Genomic DNA, 23292 nt, shown 5'->3' with positions numbered 1-23292 from the left:
CAGTCATTACTGGCATTTCATACCAGCTAAGGCACAAGGCACATGTAGAATGAGGTATATAGCCAGAGACTTTCTAATGAGGAGACACAGCACTCAAAAAATCCTCCATAGAAATGCATGGGGCTAGTTTGTAACGCCAATATGGTCGTTGTCTACACATATCCCACCCCTTCCTCGGCAAAACGTCAACATGTGAATACATTGAGCCAATCATATGGTGTGTTGTGAAGACATCTTCCCAATCATGTGTTGTGATCTCGCTGCTGGAGCAAGATTGGTGTTGTGAAGCCTTGCGCACGTGCATTTCTGCTGAAGTGGAGGGACTTGCCTAAAAGGACTTTGGTATAGCCCTGGCCCTCTGTATGTACAGTAGAATGAGGTATAGCCCTGGGCTTTGTAGGTAGCTTATTTGTTCTGTGCCGTCCAAGATAGAAAACGCCAGTGAGCGATCCTCAATGTGACCATTACACTTGCTGGTTAATTCCATAAACCAATGGAGTTACAACCTTTAAAAGAAAACAACAAATACATTTAAGATACAGTAAGAGAAGAAGTTACAGAAGGGCCTATCAGTCTTTGTGCAAGTTGTTGCAATCGTTTTTTGTCAGGCTTCCTTCTTATCGTGTGGTGTCAACATGACATGGCCACCCCCTTCCACACTCACAATGGGTTTTCTACCAACAAATACCAACCAACAAATACCAGTTTCATACAATTCAGCCAACACTGTTAGTGTCACCATGTTTGAATAACTATGACCTCTGATGGGTTCATTAGAATCCTTTATTCAGATTATAGTGTTTTCACAAAAGAGGACATGATGTATTGCATGAGGATTTCTGGTTAAATCACAAATATGCTTTGGACCCTGTTCTTTGGGAGGGCAGCGTAAACAGGCAGAGTTGTACGTCTTTTTCATTGTAATAACCAGCCTTTACACATTTTTCTCTTCCAAGATGTGCACAACAAACTTGCCAAACTAATAAAAACAGGTCTGAATAGTCTCAGATAGATGTCAAGACAGATTGACCAACTCACCCTTATATCACCCCAATATAGGCTATTATCGAAAACACCACATTTTGTATCTAGACACATAGTTTATAATATAAAACTTAAATTATCCTTCCATATTTTTGTTGAACAAAGAATTTACTTTTAAAAAGGAGAAAGTATAAAAAGGATAAGATATACATTATGTAAAATTAGGAATAATGTAGACACACATGTAGTGCAAGAAAAGCATTACATTGGTCAGAAGCCACATAAGTCTTACATTCTTTAAAATGAGAGTGCAAAGGATCTTCAAAAATGACACAATTAATTGCAGATTCAGAAACAAAATGTCTCAACAACATTTAAAGTTCACCTGACCATTTTCAAGATAGGCTATCCTGCATATGATCTAGATATACAGTATGCCCTAGCAACCCGTTTACTCGCCTTTCCGGCTCTAGAGTGGTCGAATTTATTCTAAGATGTTATTGAAACATTCATACATTTCTTAACATGCAACACATGGTGTGATTTTGTAAAATCACTGTTGTTCCCTTTAAGACAAACACACACACAAATTAAGTTTAGCCTCCTGCAGTCAGTGCAAAGAGCAAATTATGATGTAATTGTCTTTCTCACGCCTCAAGACTCTTCCTTCTCCACATTCTGTTTCTTGGATCCCTGTAGTGAAGAAAGATACATAAAATATACATGCAAATATATGACAAATAAAACAAACACACACACACACACACACACACACAAACAAAAAAATACTACTACAGGACTAAGGCATAATGCTACTGATTAGGTGCTTTAAATGGAGGAACTAAAACTTCTAGAATGAATTCTGTACCTTAGCAACCCCCGTGTTTCGCTGGCTTCTGCGTCCTTCTGATCTTCCTCTGAATGGATGGCTGCATATTCAAGAAGAGATAAGAAGTCAAACACACTAAAGTGACAGTAAATCCTACAGGACAACCATAAGGAAACACAAGAGGCTACCCCAAAACAGAGCCCCCATGTGAGGGTAGTCTTAACATTGTCATAGTAAAACAGTTTTACATATCAGAAGGTAAGAAAATACTTCCAATACCTTTCTATACTGGTCAAGGTAATAGTAAAATCAGTAATCATTATTAAGAACATATGGCTCCATCTTAAGTGAGGCAAGCAGTATGCCACGATTCAGAATCAATAGACTACATTGACCGCCTAAAAGCTTTTGTGTCAGTAACTTCTGAGTACAAATAGCGTTTACCCAGGGGCTGTTGAGGGGCTGACCGTGGAGCTGTAGTTTGCAGCCGAGCCGCCGTGGCCGTCCCCTCCTCCTCGGTGGAGCTTGTTCTTCCCCTGCAGGTCGGAGTTGGTGTTCTTCCCGTGTGGGAGCAGGCCAGCGTGGGGAGAGGCTTTCCAGGGCTCCCTGGGAGACGCCCCTGTCCTGGACCACCCTAGCGAGGCCTGGCCCAGTAGGTCCTCTTCTGGGTCCGCTGTAGACAGTCAAGAGTACAGTGTACTAGTGTTCAGTAGTGTGATTGGTGCTGTTGGGTCTCACAGCCACCCACAGTGACTTGGGTTAAATCCATTACACCACATTACTGTGGCTAACTTAGACAAACTGTACCAGTGTTAACTAATAATGCCAGAGGTCATCAGGTCAGTGTCCAAAATATATTCAAAGCGGCTCTGTTGGAGACACAAAGACTCATCTGCATTCGAGGGGTGGGACTTAGTGATGGCTCAATTAAATTACGCCTCTGTGGTTAAACAAGTGGGGGACATCTGGACATGCTAGCATATGACTGCTGAGAGCGCTCACCTTGGTGCCGTAGCCTTCGTTGGCGTTCAGGTGAGTTCCTTGCCACTTCTCTGGGTGGAAACAGAGGCTTCTGTGCAGACACTTTTTCCACTGGATAAGCTGTTTGTGGTCGGAAGTCACATTTATCCTGGTAGGAAATACAAACATGTTTTTTTTTTTGAGCAGCCAAAAAAATTCCCCATGTCTAGCTATTCCTAAAAACAAAATATTCCTATACAACTTGAGACTTGTTACGCTGTGGAACTACCCTTTTCATCAAGACATATATCTGTACACCGATAGTTTGATTATAGAGGTGACTACAACCATCATTTAAAGATTTGGTATAACAAAAGCATAAACAAAACCAGTAGGTCAGGTGCCAAACAATGACGTGCATATGAAGTATTCCCAGCTTATGAGAAATGTCTCATTAAAATGTCAAGTCTGTAAGACAACTTGCAAATACAGGTCAGTAGAATCATATATATATATATAATAAAGGCTAGATGTCTCGTCCGCGCTGCTGGCCAATGGAGGTCGACGTCCGCACCTGGCGGCCATGTAGCCACAGTCAGTTCGTCACTCATAACATTGTTTCAATGGTTCATACTTTTTAAATAACCATAACTTGCTCAATTTTCTACCGATTTTCAAATGGTTTGGTTTGTTATAAACGTCAGATATGTAGTTATGACACTGCACACTTATGAATAATTATAAATGTATCATGTTCAAGCATCCAGATTATAGCCATGTTAATAACGTTTGTAAGAAACCAAACCGTTTGTAAATCCATCAAGATTTTAGAGAGATAAGAGTATTTGTGTTCGTGCAGATCACTCACCTTACATCAAGTACCACAGAGCCCACCAGATCGCTTGCCTGTGACAAGATGGCCGCCGGTGATGCGGTTAAGAGACTCTGCCATAAGACATCTAGCCCATAGATATTAGAAAGCTAGATACCACATTGACTGTCGAGTTCTATTAGGTGGCATCGTAAACGCGGCCGTCATATTGGTGGGGGCAGCAAGTACCTTTATTGTCTATGGGCAACATTTGCAGGCAATCACAGACACCTGTCTGATTTCCAGTCAGAGTCACATGCTCCTCCACTGGCCTCCAGTGATGGCTGCCCCCACCAAGATGGTGTCGCTATTTACATACGATCTGGAGCCCAATGCGGTATATAGCTTTCTAATATCTATGATCTAGCCAGAGAATGTCTAATAAGGGGAGAACTGCCACTCTCGGAAAACTTCCGGTTTCTGAACTGGTTGCAGTTCCTTCTGTGGTTCCACATGAGGGCGCTCGTCCACAAGTGCAGAATGCATGGAGGTCTATGGAGCTGTACCCCTCAAAATCCACTTTTCTCGGGATATCATTTTTTTTCAAGTAATTTGAATATTGTATTCGAAAGGGGAGGCAAAGAAAATACACTTGGTGGAGTATTATATTTTTTAAAGTTACTTAATTGTTCTAAAAAGCCTTTCAAACGTGTCAATGATGTCACTCATTAGCACAATGCTAGCGTGTTATGGGCAACAACGACCCAAACTGTAAGAAATCAAAAGGACATAAGTACTCGTTCATTCAACTTTTGACCTATAACTCATGTTGAAGTTATACAAACTACAATCAAATCTGAGATTTGTCAACGACAATCAGGTGAAAGAGACAAATTTAGCCGTCTAGCTCCATTGACTCCCATTCATTCTGCACTCATGGCGATCGCCCCCAGTGGAAATCTGGTGGAACTGCAACCAAAATTCGGTACAATGGGACTTAATACGGAGTGGCCAGGCTCTCCATAGACAGGCTCTGATCTAGCCTTTATTATGTATATCTATGAGTAAAATAGTTCCCATTCCACCTGCTCATTACCTGGTGGTGAAAGACAACACTTTCCTCCAGTGTGACGCCACAGAACTCGCATGGAATGAGCACGTCGCCCTCTAAGGGACTGGAGGGTGGACTGCAGTAGAGTGGGGAGACTGAGCGAGGGAGGGTGGGAGGACTCTGAGGGCATTCGGGCATGTTCAACAGACCGCTACCACCCTGGCCTGTGCTGCTTTCATAGGGGAGAGACGCGGGCTGCTTGCTGAAAGATGCAATAGCTGAAGCAGGGCTGCAACCCGTCTGTGCAAAGGGAAAAATAAATCAGGGATATAATAGTGATACAGCAAATGTGACAATAATAGATGATTAATAGAGGGTTGTAAGGTTTGCAACTATGCATCTACCATTTAGAGTCATTTTAATTTGCAAATAGTATTCCTAGTACTATGGCACACTAACAAGAGGGTGTTTACTTGATCATTTCATAAGTTTCATAGACTATATGAACATCTGTCGTTCATTAAGGACATCAAGAAGATTTCAGAACTGTTCAGACCTATTGCACAAATAAAGACCCGTAAAGAGCTGTAAAGGTACCGGTAAATGAATGCCAAAAGGTGAATGATGCCAGCACATAAAAAGCCATACAACCAGGTATTTAAGAACATTTCCTTGCAAGTCTGTGGACAATAGCCACTCAGTGGAACAACAACAGTCTAGCTAAAGGAAGGAAGTTGGAGGAGGGTGGGCTTACTGTAAGTGGTAGCCTGTAGCAAAACTGCCTGGATACATTTCCTACATACACAGAACCAACTCAAAACAAGGGAGGTAACTGGAGTCCAGTTTCCATCCTCTGTTCATGACCTGTCTGTGTTTACTACGCCCCAGACTCTCCTCTGACTCTGGGTCAGTGGTCATGAAACTATGACAACAAGGACATTAAACAGCCCAGCCAAAATCCAAAAACCCAGCCAATTCCACTAGGAACCAAAAAATGAAGAAGGGGGAAATTGTCTTTTGCTTTCAGAACCACTGTCAATTGGCACAAAAAATGCGAACCACAGCCAAACTAGCCTGGGAAAGGCATCTTTGAAGGTGTAAGGCGGGGATCACATTGGCCAGCAGCAAGCAGCAGCGGCAAGCGTAACGCAACTCTCAGACCATAATAAGACAATTGAATACGCTGGCGTTGCGTTTTGAAAATTGAACCAAGTTCAACGCTCAGTTTATTCAACGCTAGTGTTACGCCAGCGTTGCCACCGTTCCGCTGTCGTACCATAGAGAACAATAGGAAACCTGCCGCTTGCCGCTGGCTAATGTGATCCCCGCCTAAAGGTGTGTGTGTGTGTGTGTGTGTGTGACCTGTTTGCAACCTGTTGGTATGTGGGGAGATGGTGGAAAGGGGAGTCTGACCTGGTGAAGAATGAGGTCCTCCTCTGGAAACAGCTCCTCACAGAACTCACAGGGAAGCATGATCTCTGAGAAGGGATACCCAGAAAAGCCCAATCAGCACCAACACAGAGAAGCATTTACCCACAAGTCATATTACATGCAGTGCCTGGATTAGTGGCTATTAAACAACATGAACACTCTGTCAGTAGGGATGGACTACACTGACCTGATGGGCTATGGTTTGCGGGTCCTCTAGGAGGTGCGATGTTACAGTAGTTGTTGTTGGCTGGTGCCTGGAGGCTGCTGTGGACAGGTGTCCTTCCGAACTGGTGATCCCAAACGTCTGTCCACACACCCTCCTGGCCATCCATGTCATCCAAACTGAGGGCCAGCAGGTAGTCCAGGCTGGAGGTGTCGTCGCTCGGAAACTGGCCCGGAGGCCACAGCAGACTGTTGTTGTTGTTCCCTAACTCTGCTTCCTGCTCCAGCACTGAAATAGAGATATGCATGTGTTTACACCACTTCCCAGTATAAATTGATCCAAAAAGAGTTTGAGTTTGTCAGCCTTAGGCCCTCAATATAAAATCTAAACTTCTACTCTGCACTTCATACATGCTATCTACAGGGCTTAAAGCATGGAACCTTTCTGTAAATCAGAAATGTTCTGTTATATATAAATCTTATTTATATATAATATAAATGAATATCTATTAATATCTATTTTAAAATCTTAAACAGCCAAGCCCACATCTGAATTCTGGCACACAGGAATAGCGTCTGTGAGAACAAGGCCAACAACTAGAGGAACAGGTGTATAAGCTAGATCAGGGGTGTCAAACATAAGGCCCGGGGGCCAGATCAGGCCCGCCAGCAGGTTTCATACGGCCCCCCAGATGTTTTGGGCAGGAAGGGAAAATTACAAAAAAAAAAAAAAAAAAAAGATCTGTACATCCAGTTTTCTTCAACAATGTGTAATAAGCAATATTTCTATGATATGATAAATTGATTCAATCTAGCACTACAAACAATCCTCAGGATGAAAAAGCAGAAAAAATAACATGGAAGTAGTAGGGCATTTCAAGAGAGAAAGGGCAGTATATGACAGTAATACATTATTTGTACTTGTTTGCTCGTAAGAGATATCATTAAATAACACTCTGATATCCATGCAGAAAAATTATAATGACCACTATATGATGACAATGACGGCCCCCAACAAGGTCTCATTCCAACAAATCCGGCCCAACAACAACACGTTACATTTACAGCGGGGAAAATAAGTATTGAACACGTCAAAAAAATTCAGTAAGTATACTGAGGCTATTCGCATGACATTTTCTACAGACATTAGTATTAATTTAGGTAATCCACACATATTAAAACATCCAAACATTAATGTCCCTAAGTACAGTTATGAGTAAAAAAGTGGAATGCAACAGGAAAAAAGTATTGAACACGCCTACTGAAATTTCTTAAATACTTTGTGGAAAACCCTTTATTTGTAATGAGAGCTTCAAGGCATTTCCTCTATGACGAAACTAATCAGTCGCAGTATTCAGGTGTGATTTTGGCCCATTCTTTTAATCAGATAGTCTTTTAATATTGAAGATTCCAGGGGTCCCTCTTGTAAATCCTGATCTTTAGGTAACTTCCAAAACTGTTCAATTGGATTTAAGTCAGGGCCTTGATTTCCTTTCTCTGAAACCAATTGAGTTTCCTTTGCTGAATGCTTTGGATCATTGTCCTGCTGGAAGGTCTAGCCATGTCTCATCCTCATTGTCCTGGTGGATGGCAAGATTCTCCCCAAAAAAATGGCTCCATTCATCATTTCTTCAACTGTATGAAGTCTGCCAGTACCATGAGATGAAAAACAGCCCCACACTGTGATGCCTCCACCTCCAAACGTCACTGTTGGTATAGTATTTTTAGGGTGATGCACAGTGCCATTTCTCCTCCAAATATGGTGTGTAGTATGACATCCAAAGAGTTAAATTGTGCTCTCACCTGACCAGAATACAATCTCTCAGTATTTCATAGGCTTGTCCAAATGTTGTGTAGCAAACTTTCAATGAGCTTCGACATGTTTTTCTTCAGTAATAGAGTCATGTCGGGTGAGCATGCATAGAGGCCATGGCGGTGGAGTGCATTACCTATGATTTTCTCTGTAACAATTGAACCTACTGCCTCCAAGTCTTTCTGGAGTGGTCCTTGGCTCTTAGGCTACGAAATCTTGTGAGGAGATCCTGTGCATGGCCGATTGATGATGCAGTGATGTTCCTTCCACTTGCAGATAATGGCTCCAATACTGCTTACTGGATGATTCTGAAGTTTTGAAATGCATCTGTAAACAGTTCCATTGATATGTTTTGCAACAATAATGTTGCAAAGGTCTTGGAAGAGCTCTTTGCTTTTACCCATCATGAAATGTTTCTTGTGTGACAACTTGGTAATGAAAAACCTTTCTATAGCTCATCAATATGTACTAACCCAGCTTACATTAATTTGCACAGATAGGAGGGATAATTACTCTCTAACTATGTATAGATTCCAGCTCGTTCCTTGCCATTCCTCGTACTGCTTTTTCCCCTGTGCCATTCCACTTTTTTACTCATAACTCTACTTATGAACATTAATGTTTGGATTTTTTTTTTATATGTATGGATTACCTAAGTTAATACAAATGTCTGGTGAAAATTTAATGCAAATAGCCTCACTGGAAGTATACTTAGTGAAAAAAATGTTGACGTGTTCAATACTTATTTTCCCCGCTGTATATAGCACTTTTCTCAACACTCAAAGCGCTTCACATGGAAAGGGGGACCTCACTAACCACCACCAATGCCTACCAAGGCCCACTACCTAATATGAGTTTGACACCCCTGAGCTAGATGAACAAGAACTAAAAGACTTTATATGACACATTTTGTTCACGCAGCATTCCACTAACTAAGCAGTTTCGAAGGGAGATGCTGGTAACTGATACAGGTATATAACCATCTAAAGTCACTTGCTGTTAACTCACGGCGGCTAAATTCGTTGTTCCTGGGCGCAGTGTTCCTTCTGCCCCTCATCCCCACTGTCCCACGGGTGCTGTTGTGCAGTCTGCCCTCTATAGGCCGCGGTGGCGCTCTGCAGTCCGTTGCGCCAGCATTGTTGTTGTTGTGGAGCCGCTCTTGGGCCCTCAGCAGATTGTGGATGGAGTGGGCCTCGAACCAGGCGCCCGGAGACTGGGGCTCTGCTGCCCAGATGGAGCTGCTCCTCTCCTGGGGAGGGGTGAGGCTCCCGCACAGGGCCGGGTGGATGTCACGCTCCCGCAGCATCACGTTGCACTTACATATAGGGCAGGGCTCGGTGCGGGTGCCACAGTAGTCCTCATGATCCCCAGCCTGGACAAAGGCCAACTCTAGGTTGCAGTACTGACATGGTATCATGCGCTGGGGGCACTCTGAAGTCTATAGGAGACATAACAATGAGCAAGCTCCATTTTCATCATCGTCATACAATCTGCAATACCCATTGAAGTGAATACACTGGTGTATACAGCATAACTAACACCAACAAATGTTCCATGTATTTCTTTTCTATTTCAACCAAGGGAAGTTCAAATGCCTGTGCCAGTCACGCAAATTTGTTTCATTTTACTGACATTTATTTTCTATTATAGTAAATTAAATTTCAATTGAATCATGGGACTGTCTTACAACAATCGCAATTAAGACAAACACCTGATGAGTCTCCATCAGCCTCTTCTCCACCTTTAACCCACATTTGCACTGCACCTAAACAAAATAAATTGAGAGACATCAGAAAAAATATTCAGGAACTGTTAATAACAGGCCTTGCGTTGACCTAAGGCAGAATGTGTCAAAGCTAATTGCAGTGCTTCTTGTGTGAAGATAAAGTTGTATGTGTAACAAGTGGGTTGTCTCAGTTTATGGTGGTTGTCTCACAACTTTTCGTTAAGATTAAACAAACACAGCATATAATCACTAAGAGACCACTAAACATTTTTAACAGGAAAATCAGAGTAGTATTTACCAAATCTAAGTGTTGATCATACCTGGTGTTATTCCAAGAATGTTGTATAGTAACAAACCTGTCTAAGTAAACTTAAAGTAAGTAGAAAGCGTTCTAATGGATGATCCCTATAGTTTTATTCTCTTAGCAAAACAGGCACATTTCTATTATGAAATATACCAATTACTTTATTAATTTAGTCAGATTTATCACCCAAGCATAACCTTGGAATACCCCTCTGAACTGATGTATACCCTCAAGCTCACTGTAGCATGTGCATGCTACCTGTACCTGTGCATGCTCCTGATCTCTGTGCTGCTGCAGATCTGCCCGTGGGACAGGCTCCTGGCACACATCACAAAGGGCAATATTTCTGCGACAGTGGATCTCATGAGTGGTAAAGTTAGCTTCTGGTATGTCATGCTTGCTGCAGGGGGGTGAAAATATGCACAGGGAGATCAGACTCACAACGAGAAAAACGAGAAAGGGCTGGCAGGCGATGAATTGCCAGACCTTAATCAAAACTGAAATCAAAAGTTATCCTAGGATAATTGTTTCGCTTGTCTCACTAAATTATGTACAACGACTCCTTACCAGTTTCCGCAAAACTGCGTGTTTTCCTCTGCCATTTCCAGTGAGATCTACGAAAAAACAACAAACAAACGAGAGAACGCGTTCACCAGATTGTCAGAAACTATGTTGCTCAGACACTAAGTGTACAGTGTATCTTCATAAACAACAAACATGACCTAAACTCTAGCCTTAGGACAGCTTGGAAGGGCAATTTTTTAAAGGAGTCATATTATCTCGCATGCCCTCTCCACATTTCATATTAATCTGAAACAGTTTATTTCATTTCAGATGACCAGTTCAACTTCCAGGCAGAAGCCTTTTTAATTTGCTGTAACGATAACGTTAACAAGCAACTGGTTTTAGCTAGGTATCGGGAATTAAGAGGCTTACACTGTAGTTTACAGTGTATCCTGATTCGCCAATTTTTTTTTTTATCTTCGAAGCAAGCTGGCGATACTAATAGCTAATGTTACCAAACTATCTACAACCGGCGGCTACGGGAATGCAATGACAAGCAATGCGAACACCTACCTTGTGCTACACTGGCTATGCTATCTAGCCCGCAACCACTTTGTTTGTCCAAGCTTAAAACAGAAGCAGAAGAGAACATAAAAGGTTTTTCTCGCATCTAGTTTTACTTGTTGGTGTTCATTCGAGATTTTTTTTAACATGCTAACAAGAGGCTGGCAAGTAAGCTAACGTAAAGTGAACCCAGGAAATACTTCAGGCTAGTACCTTTGCTAGCTAGCCTGTTAGCTTAAATTCTTGAATTCTTTACTCAGTCGTTACACCACTTGCTTATCACCTTGTTGATATCATCAAGCCAACGCCTGGGCAGTTATTTTCCACTGATCAGTCTTGTTGCCCTCCACGCTTTCAGTTTTACTGAAACGTTCTAGGTTACAAGTTATGATGGACCGCTATGTAGGTCAAGACATTCATCCACATCGTTTGGAATGACGGGTCGTGCTGCTGTTGTGTTCAAGGGCTGGTCGGAAATCCCGAAATCGGAAGCGGCGCTCGTGCAGTGCAGCCAAACATCTGAGACTTGCTCAACTCCGCTTCAGGTTTCACTTCTCTCTGCTTTGAAATTGTCTACACATATCTGAATCTGACATGGGTGATATCTAAGATACGAGATAAAAAAAAAAAAAATTGAGATTGCAGAACCAGCCAAAAGTTGCATTAGCCTACAAGTGCATGGTTTAGAGAGAACCTGGGTAACTCATGGTAAATCTTCTAGGAAATTTAGCCGAACATAGCCTAGCGACCCAGGTGTGTCACTAACTTACCATATAGGCCTACCTACTTGAATTTACTGTTTATAGAAATGGTCTATGGAAAAGGCCGCAGACAAAAGGGAGCATCTGGACAAGTGACACAATTTGTTGGTAGGTGTTTTGTTTAGGAGTGTGAAAGTTAGAGTTTTAGTTGTAAGTGCTGCTCTAAATAGCATCTATTTGACACAGTAATTAGCTAATGTCAAAACAACAACAACAATAAAAAAAAAAACATTTCAGAACTGTACATTGATAGATAGATAGATAGATAGATAGATAGATAGATACTTTATTGATCCCCAAGGGGACATTCATTGCATGGGTTTAGAGAAGAAAAAATGTTACAAGAACAATGAAACACTTGTGTATTACATTTTTTATTGAAATCATAGTGCCTTTTTTCCTAGTGGTAGTAGCCTTAGAAACTACTGTTTTTGATCGTGATTTTTTGGGCTGCCTCAACCTTGTAGTCTGTGACACCTGTGAAATACATAATTCTAATGTTATAAAAACACACAGTTCATCATCATCTTATTGAATATATAAAATAAAACACTACATTAAACAATAAGTCATGAATAATAAGTCATTATATATTATCGAGCAGGAATCATTTTCTCACCCTGGCCGAGAGCCTTGCCATTAGATGATAGGCGCCAGTATCTGCGGTCAGACTGACGGGCCTGCTCCCCGTTGACAGAGCTCAGGAAGGGACCCCACAAGCTGGACTCCTTCTCAAACCTAGATGGAGAACAGTAGTAAGAACTACTCATTATAGAGAAATAAAACGCTTCCAGGTAGCATATTCGTTTTCGATAATATGAATCATATTTTCTTTTATTTGGATTTGGAATGTACACTGAGATTGTGAGAATGTGTAATTATATGAATATCTCAGTCCATGGAGCTGATGTCCTTTTTTCTTTTTAGTTATTCAATTTGATCAGAAGTGTTAATTTATAAAGAGGAGCAAGCTATTTCTTTATTAGTAGGTTTGCATTGGTTTGTCATTTGCATGCATTATCAAAACAAATACCAGACATACGTGAAACCAGCCTGATTTCCCTGAAGAAGTGTCAGTGCCTCAAGGAGTGACGAGCCCTTGGGAACATCCACAGAATAAGTAGAGGCCATGTTGTCAGACTTAACCACCTCAACCTGCAGATGTATTGTGGTCTGGCTTGGGAGCACTATCACAGGAGATGTAGTGTCAAGGACCAAAGTATCTGAAAAACAAACACAGATTTTTAAGAACTTATTATAATTATATACTGAAAATAAATAGTATAATTAAAGAAAAATATCCCTTCCCTTATCAAGAACGACAATATTCATAAGTAGCTCTTATGATGGGTCTCGTTATTGTCAGAGGTACACCACTATGACGGTTCATTCATGTTTTACACTCGCGCAACTCAATACAACAATTTCCTACCATCCTCATTCCTGCATTCCTTGCCCTTGAGACTGAGGTAAGAGCGCTGCTGCAGGGCCGGTAGAGTCTGGGACATGGCCATGGGGTTGCCATACGTGCCCTTCCTCACATCCTCTCTCAGGGCCTCCATGGAGGCAGCACACGCCTGCATGTCGCTGCCCATAGCCAGCAGGGCCTGAAGTGGAGAGAGGAGAAGAAACAGTTTATAAACACACTTCAATGAGGCCAGGCGCATACCAAAGCAGTAAAGAATAATTGAGGTTTTAATATATTAAAACAACTGGAACTCCCTCCCCTCTTCGTGCCTGTCCTTCTCTTCCTTTCTTCAAACCTTTCTGTTTAATGATCACTTCTCCTCCACACCCAACACATAGCTCCATACAGATAACTTGTCTTTGTTGTTTTGTTTGTTTGTTATTGTGTTTCCTTGCCTTCCTACTATGTAAAGCGACCTTGGGTTTGAGAAAGGTGCTATTTAAAATAAACTTATTATTATTATTATTATTATTATATTTATATTTTCTCTTCTTTTCTTTCTTTCTTTTTTCCCCCACAAATAAGTGTTACTAATATACCTGTTATCTATCTTAGAAATATTTACAAGAACATGATGTTGAAAAGATCCTGGTCAGAAGATGTTGAGACAATAAATATCCTGAATACATAAGGAAGCATTATTCTTTCTAGAGAACTACTTGATACACTTTTCATTTCCAACCCTCAAGACTGGCAATATTGATAGTCAGCCATCATATTCAGCCATGGTATCTGCAGCAGTCAGAGGTAGATCAGACTACACAACCCATTCATATAACATTATTGAGAGCACTACTCTCAGTATTATAGTTTAAGTGAGTTTGGGAACCACAGGTCTTACGACTTGTACATCAGCTCTAACCTGCACAGCCAGTCCTGTACTGAACTCGTTGCCCATGTGTCCATCAGCTCTCTTAGAGCTCAGCAGCCTCTGTTTGATGGTGTCCAGGGCCTTCTCCAGCTGAGTGGCATCCATCACATGGGAGCCAGCATTCTTCAGGCACTGCAGGGCCATCCCAGCCATGGCATATGTGTCTATCAAAGGCACCAGAGGTCAAGTCATGGAGCAAGTGAGTCTTGTGTGGCTCAGTGGATAAGCATATGAATTAAATTAAGTCATAAACAATGAAAAAATGAAGAATGAATTAAAAGTGTAATTCCAGTTGGAAAATACGAGTTCCAGGTCATGTTAAAGGAGCCAATCTGGGCAATTTTTACATGGATTTTGTTCGCTAGACGTCGCCGAATACTGTCAATAGGAAAATCAGCCGGATTTCTCCTTTAACATCAATGTTATCATATTACTTACCAATGCAAAGAGAGTCACCATGCTTGATGAGTCCACGCTCCACAGCATGTATGAGCTTGTTGCTAACGTGTGGGTTCACTCGGACTCCACTCAAACACAAGGTCAGTATGCCAAGAGAATACTGGTAGTAATTGGTCAGTGGTCTTTGACTGACTGTAGGTTTAGCAAACAAAAGTGTTATGCAATGCAGTACCAAAATAAAAAATGAACAACAGAATAGACTAATGTTAAAAGGAGAGGTTAAAATGAAATACTCTTACATGCAATATGTTCCTTTTCATTTTCCATCTGTTTCTTGAGATGTGTGAGAAGAGAGTCGCTCTTCTGATTGACACTAAACGTCAGACTGTTGACATCATGGCAGGAGGATTTCAAGGCCAGGATGTAAAGAGCGAGGCGACCCAATACTGCCTGACCCTTGCTGAGAGAGCTACAAAGAACCAGAAATACAATACTGCCACTGAGGATACTGGCATGGATATGATGCTGTATTTCAACATTCAAAAGATCAGTGATTCCTACACAAGCTGGAGAATTTAATAGGGAGCTAATCACAATCATGATTTCTTAAAGGGTTGGAAAGGCACTATGAGCATCACAATGGGCCACCTCTCAATGTCATTGTGAAGTTTGGTCTTGAGGTTGTCCAGATGCTCAGTCTCCTTGTTGAGATTGTGAGTTGTGGAGAGACGCAGAGCCAGATGCACACTGGGATTGGGAAGACTGTCTTTGTCCTCAACAGAACGAAGCAGCTGCTTATTGAGGGAGAGTAAAAGCTTGTCATGGTCCTGTGCTGTGGGGTTAGTAGAGATAAAAAGACAGATATTGCACACACATGAAAAAACAAACATTTGAAGGGTTCTCAAGAGAAGTTACTGTTTGAAAAAATTAATTAATTAAAAAAAAGAATAATCTTGTGTGAATGCTGTTTTTAATAACATATTTTATGATTACAATTACACCAGGAACGTGGGCAACTGAAATAGTAATGTTAAAACTTAAAATAACAAATTTGATTTAGAGCATCTTTACTTTCATTTGGAAGACCAAATCACACATATAGTTTAACTGAACACCACACTGCCCTTGCTTCCTCTGCTGTCTCAGCGTTCCCCTAGTTCACCCATTAACCTCAGTGACCTCATAAAACACCAGGATTTCAAGAAACTGAGAGATGTCACTAACACACCTGACAGGACAAAGTACAGAATAAACTTCCGTTTCCATACCCTTGTGCATGCAATGATGTGTAGTGTTACCATATAACAAACAAGTCATAACATTGGGTTTAGTGATATGGGATTAGTATTTTTTTTAAATGTGTGAACTCTTTAAGTGTTTCTTTACAATATAACTCTGATTCAACTTTACATTTACAGTACTTGTCCTCCATATAGCAAAACCTACATTGGCACATTGCATTCAGCAGGAACACTCAGGCTGGTTGTGCTGATCACACTGTTATCACACAGAGCTGTATGAATGTTGCAACAATCTGAATGCTGCTGCAATTCTGTGCATTCCCCCACTATCATTGTTCTGGTAGAACTTCAAGAGCCAATAGCACACGAAGCAATACCACCAGAGTGAAATGCCAACTATTACATAACAATTATTTCACTCAGGCTTTCAAAATGAGTCTATAAAAACTTTATAATAACTTGATAATTACCACATGGTTTGGCAGTTGCCAAAACAACCAGAGCACTCACAATGCAGAAAATGACATTCATAGTTGACCTACATGAGGAGAGATGCGTTAGGACATGTATGAAGTCGTTTTAAAACAAGGTTACCGTTTATGCTCTATACTGAGGCTCAACTTAGTCAGCATCTAACCTTGTAATTGTCATATACTTAACCACATTAGTCATTTGTACCTGTTCACTATTACTAATACATCATACATTACAAGTGAGTATAGCCTACCTACCTCTTTCAGGTTGAACCACACTTCTTCTCCACAGCTACAGCACAGTGGCAAATTTGTTGACTCTCATCTTATGCATGGCTTAGTTGAATCACGTGACGTTTTTAGTGGGAGGGAATAAACAGAGTTTGTGAAATCCATTTTAGGTTAATCTATTACATTGGACAATTTTCGAGGATTATTTTTAAAGCAACACCAAAGAGTTTTTTGTACCTTAAAATAATGTTTCCAAAATTGTTTCCGTGGTTCATCAACTCGTAACAGGGTGAACGGCACTATATGCATTCGCTTCGCGGCCCTTTATTGGCTATAACCGCACTATGTAAGTTTGCCAGATCGGGTAGCGGGTTTGTAGTTCGATGGAATGAGACATAAGAAACTACAAATTTTACTTGTATGATGTTGCAATACATCGTACTTTCATAAAAGCATGCAACATATTCTACCTTGTCTATGGACATCGTTATTTGCAAAGCCGTTGCTGGATAAACAAATAGCGTGCGTGCGACAGAGGAAAAGTTCTTTGGTGTTGCTTTAATAGCCTAATCTTAATTTCAGGTTTACTAGGCCTATTTCTAAGCCTTTTTCGAGTGTAGGTAAGATATCCTATTTCTTGCTAGAACATTTCTTACATGATGGTCGAAGGTTAAGTTACTTATTACTTTTGACAATTTAAATTTAATGATTGCATCTTGTATAGTGAGGCATAATTATTATTTTAGAAATTGCTAAATGAGTGCCTTGAAATTTGACATGTTTTAACCTTAACTGGGGGCGGTGTGTGTAAACTACAAATTCCAGAATGTTCTGCATTGATCTAGAAATGTGTCAAGGCCATTCATGAACACTTGAAAACCCGAAACGCCGTTTCTCTCCATTGTTGCAAAGAGTATGGGGCTTCTATACTCTTTAATTGGTAACCTTACCTTGATATGTAACAGTAACAATGTTGTTAGTGTTGTATGAAGTTCTCTGGAAGTAGACTAGTGGCTACACTGACAGCTGCATCCTATGGCTGCATCCTATACAGATAAACAAATCGACAAGGGGGCGGGACAATTATGCTAGCTAACTGTAATGTAGCACATGTTTTCGTATGGCAAACAGTCACCGATCGGAATATTGAGCTCGTTTGATTTATAGTAACATCTCGCCAGTTGTAAATTATTTTCCATGTGGTGTCCTGTACTAACAAGAGACTATATGGAATGGAATATAATACGTTGAGAAACCAACTCGCTAGCAGGCCAGATTACTTGCTAGCTAGTAAGCTAATGCTGCTCATCTTTCTTGGTCATTTTAACAGTTTCTTAGCTTGTCCGCCAGCAGACTTTACTTATGATTTTTGTGTGGTAGAACCTCATTTAATTTCCAAATCGGTGAAACAGCACTTTTAAAGGTATGGTGTGAAATGTTAATGTGTGTGGCGCTGACGACTTATTTTAATAATCTATGCAATGCGAGGTAGCTTGTTGCTAACTAGGAGGTAACTTACAAATAACGTTACTTAAACTGAATTAACCATAATCAAACAGAAACATTGTGTTAATGTTATAGGTTATAGAATGTGTTCAGGTTTACAATCTATTGCCAAAAAGGCATGCGATGTAATTGAATGATAACGACAGTCCAAACTACATTATTACACTATTAACTCAAAAACAAGTTTTAAATCGTGCTCTCTGTATCTTAAAGTTGTGGCCTAACTTGATGTTTACAGGTACACTGATTTTAGAGGCAATCCACGCGAAGATCATTGTTTTATTGCGGCCCTATAAATTAAATGTGCCTATTTGTAAGTGAAATTAGATGGCTACTGCCATGACTTGTAGTTAAATCACTGCAGCTGTTTGCTGGTGGACATTCTCGGTATCAGTGCTAACCACAATGTTTTCCACTATTGAATCACGTCATATAAAGCCAACAGCCTATTCAAACGTATGAGATAATATGTCAACTGCATGTTTCCTCCCTAGGGTTGCCACAAATCAGTTTTTGCTCGAGGAGTTGTAAACTCATCCTTCGTAGCCCAGTGAAGATGCATCATCCCAGCCCAGCGAGCAGTGAGCTGGGGTTCTTCCCCCCACCCTTCTCTCCTCACCGCCATATTCCTGACTTGACTGTCTCAAAAGATTCCACCAGTGCAACATGCCACTTCTCAGGGGCAGACTCCAGGATAAATACGTGAGTTACCTCTGCATCCTATAACAGACAATTAGTAGTCTATAGACTGTTCATACTGCATGATGTTAACTGTTATGATGGATACAAGGATACAAGGAAGTTTATTGTCACATGCATATAGTTACTGGAAGTAAGAAATGCAGTGAAATTATGTCTGGTGTCAGCCTATTTGTGCATTTATTGGGGGGGGGGGGGGGGGGGGGTGCAGTAGAAGAGGGGTTTAGTAGATTAAGTGGCAGGGGCTGCATAAGAAAGGTGGGGGAGGATTGGGTTTGGGGGGGGGGGGCACCAACAAGGAGCATCCAAGAGCAACAGGGGCAAGGAAACCCTCCTTTACCAAGGAAGAAACCTTGGGCAGATCCACGGCTCAAGGGGCTAAACCAACTGCCAGGGTCTTGGTGTGTGTGTTGGGGGGATGACAGGGGAGATGGGATAGTGTGCTGTGTATGCGGGGAGAGGGCAGTGTGCAATATGTGTGTTGGGAGAAGCTTCCTCATGAGACAATGTGCTGTGTATGGGGGGGGGGGGGGGCGGGGGGCAGTGTGCTGTAAGTATGTTGGGGATGTGTGTTGGAGAAGCTTCCTGATGAAATAATGTGCTGTGTAGGTAGTGGAGAGGGGGGTGGGCAGTGTACTCCAAGTATGGTGAAGGGACTTACTATTGCAAGCAGAGTACTGTATGTATGATGTATGTGAGTGATGACAGTGAAGATGTGTGTGTGGGCGGGAGGGGAGAGGAGCAGTGACTGTGTGTGTGTGTGTAGTGTGTGTGTGGGTAGGTGGGGGCAGTGTGCTGTAAGTATGTAGAGGATGTGTGTTGGAGAAGATCCTGAAGACAAGGCTTACTGTAGCTAGCAGTGTGCTGTATGTGAGGTGATGACAGTGATGATGTAAGTGTGTGTGATGGGGGTGGGGGGCAGAAAGGCTAGGCAATCAAGGACATGGGTAGATAGATGGAGGAGAAATCAAAAATAATAAATAAAAAGTTCTATGGAGATGTGCAAAAGTTGGAGAAAGTCAGATATGTGTGTGTGTGTGTGTGTGTTTGACGTGTGATGAAATAAGAAAATAAATAAAAGGTCTGTAGCATAGGGAGAGGGATGTAAAAGTGCTAACAGTCATGTAGGTGTGTGTGTGTGGGGGGGGGGGGGTTAACAGAGAGTTAACATAACTGGTTTGATGATGTTATACAGTATAGATAACCGATTAACAACAGGATTGCACACAATGATTGTGAAGTATGATGAGGCAGATTCTTTCCTTTGGAAGGAATGTAACCTTGCTTTGTCTTATGTTATGCCTGCAGGAGCTGGGAGAGGCGTTGCTTGAGAAAACATAGAAGGAGAGCAGACGATGAGTGAGTCAGTTGACCCAAATGTTTTATGCAGGGTGATTTATTGAGATGTGCATTTTAGCACATTATGATTGGTCCCTTACATACCCCGCAGTCATTATTATTTTGTCTCAATACGCCTTCAGAGGTAGTCCTGTTTTATTCCCCCATCTTAATACGGTTTTCTATAAACTGGGTTATATACCCTGTGCTGATACAGTGGGAACGTGATTATTATTGTTGTAGTGGTTATGAATGAAACTTCACATCACTGTGTGTCTTTGGTCCCAATCTTCTCAGAGCTTGCAGTCCCAAAAGAAGGCGGCTGACGGGGGAGGAGCCTGTGGAGGATCCAAAGTCTCACTGGTCTCTGCACTGCTCTGCTGCGGCAGCAGTGGCCTCTGTGGACCCTACCCCTGCGCTGCCTCGACCTGACCTGAGGGGCCGGCGTGTGGGCCTGGTCACCCCCAGTGCCCCCACTCCTCTCCCTCCTGCCACAGACGCGGACGGGTCCTGCATGGAGGTGGAGGCAGCACAGAGGAGACTGCAGGAGATTGAGGAAAGGTCATTGGCTGCGTTTTATCCATACTGATTATGGTCATGACCGTCAGTTTAGTCTGCAAATGCAGTGATACATTGTTGAATGGGTGTTCCATTTCTCTATAAGATAATATCCTTTCATTTGACAACGTCAACATGAACTTATTTGAGGGGGTTAACGAAGATGAAGAGAGGGAATCATCAATCATTAGCTGCTTTCAGACAGGTGTAAGTCTGCATGTTCTGCGGATATCAAGTGGTTGGGTCTTATATCTGAACAACATAACTGGACATTTGGAACTCCGAACTTAACCGGCTCTTACACTACTCCGCTCCTAGTATTTCAGACGGACATTATGTAAGTGAGCTCATGTCTGAACGAAGTGAAGAACATGCAGAGATTCTGTTCATGTGCATGTTCAACCTGTTCAACCACGTGGAGATTATGTTCATGTCATGTCCGTCAATGTCGTTCAGACATAATGTCTGCATGTAAGCATCATATCTGAATCACCCAAAGGCTTTGACAAAGATCTGCATATAGTGTGGAGGACATGTCTGAAAACAGTTAATGTTTGCATTTTATCCATACTGACTATGATCATGACCATAATTTTAGTCTGCAAATGCAGTGATACATTGTTGAATGGGTGTCACTGTCCACTTTTCTAGAAGATAATATCATTTCATTTGGCAATGTCAACATGAACCTTATTTGAGGGGGTTAAAGAGGATGAAGAAAGGGAATTGTATTTAAAGTTTTGTAACTAAGGTTGAGTCACACAGGGTTTTGGTGAGGTCAAGAGTGTTGTGACTTATCCAACTGGATTCAGTACATTTTATTTACTGTCTGTGTAGCTGAATCCAATGGAACAGTTACAGACTACTATGAATACAGTGGATGTTAGTTTGGCAGAGTCAGGCTAACAAGAACTACAGTGTGTAGTGTGTAAGGAGAAGAATATACCAAACATGTCACATTCATCCATGATTGGTCCATGACATCCAGTGACCATGTTTTCTCTGTTGTGCAGAATCACATTAGAGGATGACGATGACGAAGAGGACCTGGATGTGGAGCCGGCCCAGCGGCGGCCTGTGCTGGTCCTGTCCGACAGCTTAAAGGCGGGGCTGCAGCGCGGCATCGGAGACATTCTGCCCCACAACGTGGCCGAGTCTGTGTGAGTATAAAGTCCATGCTACCCGTGGGTCTCCATTCTGTCCTTCTAAACAGGGAGCCTGAGTGGAAGTTTACTTGGGGCAACCTGTGCCAACACCATAATCCACAGCCTGTTGTTACCAAGGACAACCACCTTGTGCCATTATGAGTGGGATCCCCTTGTATCCTGTTGTTGGAGCAACAGGGATCAGAGATCGAGTCACTTCTCTTTTGGTCAATGTAGGTCAATAACATAATGTAGATGCTACAAATTATCATATCTCTCTCTCTCTCTCTGTGTGTCTAAGTAGGAGTCATTCATGCATGCAGTTGGTGGTGTGGCGCCCCCCAGAGGACGCTCTGGCCCGCCGGCTGAAGGACTCCCTCCAGCGGCAGCGCAAACAGCAGCAGCAGTTTGCCAGCAGGCAGTCCACCAGCACGGCGACCAGTGGCAGCGCCGGAGCCCCGGCCACCCCACCGCCGCAGGGGCACCTCAGAGACTTCAGCGAGGGGGCCCTGAGCCCAGGCTACGGCTCGTCAGCGGCCCAGGAGTCTGGGGAGGAGGACATGGAGTTGTAGAGGCACAACTGGGCCTCACCACCATTTTGTGTGTCGGACCGGGTGGCGTGCCACCATTTTGTACGTCACTGATTGCTCTGGTGTCTAGAGCAGAGGGCTATATGCGGAAGTGTCGGCTGTGTGTATTCACTTAGGGAGTTATTACTTGCCAAAAAAGAAACGCCATTTATCTATGGTTTTGGAATTGCACTATGGTTAATTGAATGATGGTTATGGTAGTGTCACAATGTGCAGATGAGAAACAGCTTCGGTGCTACAGGGACCACAGCGAAGGACTATCTGTTTTGGAAAGTTTATTGCCATGTACTGCTTTGTATTTTTCAGCAATTCAGTGTAAATCACACCAGTAATAGTACAAGTATAAATCAAGTCTCGTTTTGTTACATAAAGCTGAGCAAACGCGTTGGAAAAGTACTGTTCAACAGTTAAATAATTCCTCCCCAGACAAAATATTACTTGGGTAAGAACATCGGTGCAATACCACTTTTGGTGATAAATGTAATTTCAGTTGCTGTTTGCCATTTCTTTTTTCTGTCTAAGTTTGTATGGCTTTAAAAGAGAAGAGCTATTGAAAGATATGCACTAGCACATATCTGTTAACATGCTTAGCTGTCCTTTCAAAAAGACGTTTCCAGTGTAATTTTCTTGTCCTTAAAAGGGGGAGTAAATGCACAGCGTGGACCCAGATCCGACAGTGGATTGTCTGTAGGATTTCAGGACATAAAAGTGCATGGCCATACTTTCTGCCTTAAGAAATAAATGGTGTCTACAATTATATTTGGGTTGTAGATAGAAAAATGTACAAGTGTATTGCATTTATCATATAGTAAATCTTTAATGTTTGTGTGATTTTTTAAAAAATAAAATAATTATGGCTCAACATATTTATGA

At 41.9% G+C, this 23292-nt stretch overlaps 3 protein-coding genes and 1 long non-coding RNA gene across 11 annotated transcripts; 2 read left to right on the top strand and 2 right to left on the bottom strand.

The window, feature by feature from the left end:
- Positions 1-765: 765 nt before the first annotated feature.
- On the bottom strand, positions 766-11602 carry trafd1 (TRAF-type zinc finger domain containing 1). 3 transcript variants are annotated; one of them, XM_042100438.1, is made up of 12 exons: positions 11353-11602; positions 10639-10685; positions 10336-10471; positions 9753-9806; positions 9050-9479; positions 6254-6517; positions 6049-6113; positions 4681-4935; positions 2816-2942; positions 2258-2486; positions 1853-1913; positions 766-1677 (listed from the first exon to the last, which is right to left on the bottom strand). In XM_042100438.1, exons 2-12 carry the CDS (start codon positions 10671-10673, stop codon positions 1639-1641), a joined length of 1695 nt encoding a protein of 564 aa, XP_041956372.1. In that variant the 5' UTR covers positions 10674-10685; positions 11353-11602; the 3' UTR covers positions 766-1638. The 3 variants fall into 3 exon arrangements, with proteins under 3 accessions (XP_041956372.1, XP_041956370.1, XP_041956371.1); XM_042100436.1 differs by having other exon boundaries at positions 11423-11601; XM_042100437.1 differs by lacking the exon at positions 11353-11602 and adding an exon at positions 11149-11298.
- LOC121715098 lies at positions 11593-12226 on the top strand. The gene is made up of 2 exons (XR_006033527.1): positions 11593-11684; positions 11946-12226. It is a non-coding gene; the product is annotated as an uncharacterized LOC121715098 (long non-coding RNA).
- Positions 12169-16688, bottom strand: tcn2 (transcobalamin II). Its single transcript, XM_042100439.1, has 10 exons — positions 16611-16688; positions 16350-16417; positions 15287-15470; positions 14938-15107; positions 14678-14830; positions 14231-14403; positions 13333-13507; positions 12943-13123; positions 12520-12638; positions 12169-12377 (listed from the first exon to the last, which is right to left on the bottom strand). The coding sequence occupies exons 2-10, from the start codon at positions 16408-16410 to the stop codon at positions 12316-12318; spliced, it is 1278 nt and encodes a 425-aa protein (XP_041956373.1). The 5' UTR covers positions 16411-16417; positions 16611-16688; the 3' UTR covers positions 12169-12315.
- Positions 16689-17073: 385 nt separating this feature from the next.
- Positions 17074-23281, top strand: ccdc117 (coiled-coil domain containing 117). Of its 6 annotated transcripts, XM_042100444.1 has the most exons (7): positions 17577-18006; positions 18584-18603; positions 18638-18791; positions 20097-20147; positions 20424-20687; positions 21698-21844; positions 22131-23281. In XM_042100444.1, exons 3-7 carry the CDS (start codon positions 18646-18648, stop codon positions 22399-22401), a joined length of 879 nt encoding a protein of 292 aa, XP_041956378.1. In that variant the 5' UTR covers positions 17577-18006; positions 18584-18603; positions 18638-18645; the 3' UTR covers positions 22402-23281. The 6 variants fall into 6 exon arrangements, with proteins under 6 accessions (XP_041956379.1, XP_041956380.1, XP_041956376.1 ...); XM_042100445.1 differs by lacking the exon at positions 17577-18006 and adding an exon at positions 17074-17203 and having other exon boundaries at positions 18584-18791; XM_042100446.1 differs by lacking the exon at positions 17577-18006 and adding an exon at positions 17331-17496 and having other exon boundaries at positions 18584-18791.
- The last annotated feature ends 11 nt before the right edge of the window (positions 23282-23292 follow it).

This window comes from Alosa sapidissima, chromosome 8 (assembly GCF_018492685.1).
Source record: "Alosa sapidissima isolate fAloSap1 chromosome 8, fAloSap1.pri, whole genome shotgun sequence".
Classification (NCBI taxonomy): Eukaryota; Metazoa; Chordata; class Actinopteri; order Clupeiformes; family Clupeidae; genus Alosa; species Alosa sapidissima.
The sequence above is the reverse complement of the archived record's forward strand: the minus strand, read 5'-3'. Positions and strand labels throughout refer to the sequence as shown.